Genomic DNA, 4,766 nt, shown 5'->3' on the forward strand with positions numbered 1-4,766 from the left:
TTGTCTGCAAATGTACTGAGGGTGCCCTTGATCCCCTCATCCAGTTCATTGACAAAGACGTTGAAGAGAACTGATCCCAACGCTGATCCCTGGAGAGCACCATTTATGACTGGCCACCAGCTGTACTTAACTCCATTCACTACCACTCTCTGGGCCTGGCCATCTCAGTCTCTCTGAGATTCCTCTGAGCGTTGCCTGCAGAAGGGATCTGGCGAATCATCTAATTTTGCTGCACAGTGGCGTGTCAGAGGGACAGAACCCTGGACTGAAAAGCTGCTACTCAGGCTGGCAGCATGGACACACTCCAAGGGGAGGGTTGATTTGCCTTATCACAGGCATCTCATGGTGTTTGAGACTGCCTGTGGTATTCAAGACTTTCAAATGGGTCTGACACGGGACTTGTGGGATGGTCTCAGTTTCTCAACTCCTGAAGCAGCATTGGGAGGGCAGGAGGGGTCCCTGAGAGTGCAAAAATGTCACTAGATATCAATATGCAGACATCAGTGTTCAGGCAATGGACTCCTCCTACTTCTGGTGACTTCCAAGTTGGTGTCCTTGTGTTTGCAAGGTGCCCATGTTCTGATCTTCTGAAGCCCCAGCTGTGGCGGGGGCCTGGTCAACACAGCCATGAGGCCAAGAGAGTGCTTCAGGTCACTTTTGAGGAGACCTGAGATGAGATTAATTGCTCTGCTGGCCTAACTGACTTCGCGAAGTGGATCTGCACTGACTGTATCAGGTGTTGAGACACCCGCCTCACGGGTACAAAGCTTCACCGCCATACCTAAATCCAGATGCCTGCATTTGCAGCTGCTTCTCACCTCCTCTTTAGAATAACTTACTCAGTGCTACACGTCCCTGTCACCCCATTGGCTGATCATTACAAGCCAGCATCATTTCCAAAAAAGAAGGTCCTTACAATGGAGCCAAGGAATGCTGCTCCAAGAGTGGCATAAATCTTCTTCAGTTTTTGTGACCTCTAGCTTTTGCCTTTAAGTTACAGCGGTAAGAGTACAGTTGCTCCATGTGTGGCCAGAAAGGATCTATGGGGTGTGACTCACATTTCTTAAGACTGGTGGCTAAAACTATTGTATAAATCACCCTTTGGAGGGATCAACACTCCCCTCTTGGCTTCAGCCAAGACAGTCCCTGAACTGCTGTCTTGGATTAGTACTGACAACCGAGATGAATCCTGTCCTTAATCCTCTCTGTGCTTTGCAGCTTGTGCAGCTGCTGCGTTTGACCACAGAGGTGACATGGAAGATACCTTGGGGCGTTGGCTGAGATTCTTGAAACTGCAAAAGGATCCTGGACACCGTGAGGTATAAATTGCCGTTAGGTAGCTCTGGGTAGGGAACGGAATCAAAGCTCCGCAGCACTGATGTTAAAGGTGCGTGATATGAATCACACCCAGCACTGGCCAAACGTCTCACCTCTTGGACTGAGCCATAAGCCCCGTCAGTTGAGCAGCCAAGGAGGAAGGCACGTCTGTGACAAACGGCCACACTCCCAGAAGGCCCCGAAGGATCTTTCTAGGGAGATCATCACGTGTCTTCTTGGGAAACGACAAAACTAGAATAAACCACATTAAATAGCACTGGTGTAACAATCTGCAAAGGAAAAGCTCTGAGAAGAAGGTGGGCCAGTATCTCCTAAAGTAATTGCAGTATGTTTATAGCTGAGATTTAGGAAGAGCCACAGACTTGATCTGTTAGAAGAGAAGATGTGACTTGTGTCACTGACAAGACAGTTCCCTGAGACCCCTGCGTAAGGAACCTCCTCAGAAGCGAAGGCATTTCAGGGGGAGGAGGAGTGTTCTTTGGCTCAAGGGCAGTTTCAAGGGATTCAGCGGCAGAACAAAGCCAGCTGATACGATCTGAAAGATGTTGCTGAGGGTTTGTAAACCAAAAGGTCTTTCTGCCAGGAATATTGGATTTCCTCAATCTGCACGGTAAGTGTTTCTCTTTTCCTCTAGAGCAGCACCGTGACAAAGCTGTTCTGAAGCGTGGAGTGTGACCCAACTCCCTGACTTCCTGAAGGGGATGAAAATGTGGCTAAGAACTATATTGTCTTCTCCCCAAATGAAGAGGTTTTCTAGCCCTCTAGTCTAGAGGGCTCTAAATGTGCTGTGCTGAACTATTCACTTTACCAATTTAAATATTCCATCTTATTATTACTCATTTAACTATTATTATGATCTCCGCTTTAACTCAAGATCTGGCGATAAATTAATGTCAGGATTCTTGTTAACCTTTAGGAGTAATTCATACTTCTTTCTTTGTCATAGGCATGAATCAAAGTATTTTCCTTAAAACCATTGCCCAAGAGTCCAGGATGTATCACCTCCACAAGTTAGACATCGGAGTGTGAGGAAGTGCTTGAGGTTCAGTGTGTTATGAATGCAGAGAGCAAGAGAGGTCCAGAAGGCAATTTGCAGACTCATCTTCATTACCTGCTTAAGAAGAAACTGGGTTATCTCTGCCAATGCTTGTTGTTAGCAACTAATTAGTAAAACCTGCTGGGACTGACTCAACACTTGCCGGTGTTTTGGGCACTTCATTTTGGGCATTTGACAGCATTAGTTTCCTGGTTTGGTTGTGTATATACAAGTGTCTTTTTTGGTTAAGAGGGAGTTACAGACAACTCAGGAAAGTGATTATGTATCTACCTTAACATGAGATGACTCATGTCCCACAAATGCCTTTTATATCTACTGTTCAAAAAAGGTTTCCAGATGATTTGGTCTTGTAGCTCTCTACCAGGAAAGACAATTAATGACACATGAGCAGACTCTTATCTTCTGTTTGTTTCCAGAGGTGGACTCCTCTGTTCTTTGAATCACTCCTCAGGAAATCTGAGGGCTAATCATCATGTCCATTTCATCAGAAAACATGTTCCTCTCAGCAAGCTCCAGATTCCAGCAGTTTGGCAGTCTGCTGAGAGTTAGCACCTCAAGTTTAGTGAGGTAGAGCTGTGTCAGATGAATTTGTCTCAGAACCTGGCACCAACGTCCACGTGTATTGTTGGGAGGTTTAGTTCAACCTTGGTAGTGGAGGTATTCGCAACAGCCTTGATCAGTCGATGCTCCTTTCCAGAGCTCCCCTTGGGTATGTCTGTGCTTACACATTATATAGGAGTCACCCACTGTAAAGCTCCAGTTCTTTAAATGTTCACTCCCCCCACTCCAAGTCTCATTTCATTTTGACTGCCTCTTCAGGCTCTGAGGATCAGACACAGAAGGTGAAGAAGGAAGGATCACTGCTTCATACTCAAGAGCTTCTCCTGGAGTGTGGATCCATTTGCCTTTACAAGCCTGGGACTGAATTTGAATACTCCTCAGGAAGCCAGTGCAGGCTTCTTCGAAACCAGTGAGGAGGGGCAGCAGGTGATTCAGAGTGGAGATCTAGCTGAGCCTGGATGAACCTTCTTTGGAAGAACGCCCAGTAAAAATGGTTCCTGGCTGATTTCAGGAACAAGGTTTTGGAGACTCTCGCTCATTACTTTTTGGTTTCTCACAGTATTTTTATCTGTTCAAAGATAAGCTATGGATGGAGAATCAGACAACAGTGATGGAGTTCATCCTCTTGGGTGTTGCTACTGCTGATCAACTCCAGTGTGTGACTTTGCCATCCTGTTAGTCACCTACATCTTGACGTTAGCAAGTAACATTCTCATCATCACCATCACCCTGATAAACCACCATCTTCAGACTCCCACGTACTTCTTCCTCGGGAACTTCTCCATCTTAGAGATTGGCTTTACCATGACTGTGATCCCCAAAGCACTGGCCAACCTGGCTTTAGGCAAAGAAACAATTTCTTTTGGGGGTTGTCACGCTCAGTCTTTTCTCTACTTCATGCTGGGTACCACTGAGTTTCTCCTGTTAGCTGTAATGTCCTTTGACAGGTATGTGGCCATCTGCAAACCTCTACACTATGTGGCCATTATGAATTCACGAGTCTGCAGCCTGCTGGTACTTACTGCCTGGGTTGGTGGGGCTGTCCTCGGTCTTGTTCCATCACTGGTATACCTCCAGATTCCATTCTGTGGTGCAAATATCATTAATCATTTTTTCTGTGACAACACACCAATGCTCCAGCTCACATGTGGAAATACCCAGGTCCTGGAGTGCATGAATTTCATCTTAGCACTGTTCACCATCCTGGGGAGCCCGGTCCTACAGCAACGGCATCACTGCTGTGGTCAAAATGCCCTCTGCAGCTGGCAGGAAAAAAGCCTTTTCCACCTGCATCTTCATGTACCTCACACCCACCCAGACCAACAGACTGGCTGTCAGCAAGGCGGTCTCCATCCTGAACACTGTGGTATCTCCTCTGCTCAACCCATTCATCTATAGCTTGAGGAACACCCGGTTTCTCAGGCCTTAAGGGAGAGCATCAAATGGAGTCCTTTGCTTTCTGCACACCCAGAAATTTGAGGTGCTGATGAATGTGGATGCAATGGAGAACAGGAAGGAGAATGATTTAATAACATTTCTGGCTCTCCTTAGACATCCCCCCACCCACCCACCCATCCATCCATCCATCCATCCATCTGCATACCTATTCCTGCATATCCCTCCATCCATGCATTCATCCATTCATCAATCCATCTACAAGCAGTTGTCCATAATCTTACTGAATAATCTTACTGAAACCTGCTCTTTCAGTTCTTTCTCCTTCCTTTTTCTTGCCACGAGCTTTCTGATGTTCTTTTCTCCCTGTTGAATGGTTTAGGACAGTGGTGGCTAGTCCACAAACCACTCTCTT

General features: G+C 46.4%; 1 protein-coding gene across 1 annotated transcript; it reads left to right on the top strand.

Annotated features, from left to right (window-relative positions):
- The first annotated feature begins 3,545 nt into the window (after nt 1-3,545).
- LOC104495005 (olfactory receptor 6C75-like) lies at nt 3,546-4,385 on the top strand. The gene is given in 3 exon segments (XM_010137920.1): nt 3,546-3,615; nt 3,618-4,167; nt 4,169-4,385. Coding segments are annotated over 3 exon segments (837 nt in total).
- The last annotated feature ends 381 nt before the right edge of the window (nt 4,386-4,766 follow it).

This window comes from Buceros rhinoceros, unplaced genomic scaffold, assembly GCF_000710305.1.
Source record: "Buceros rhinoceros silvestris isolate BGI_N320 unplaced genomic scaffold, ASM71030v1 scaffold4936, whole genome shotgun sequence".
Classification (NCBI taxonomy): domain Eukaryota; kingdom Metazoa; phylum Chordata; class Aves; order Bucerotiformes; family Bucerotidae; genus Buceros; species Buceros rhinoceros.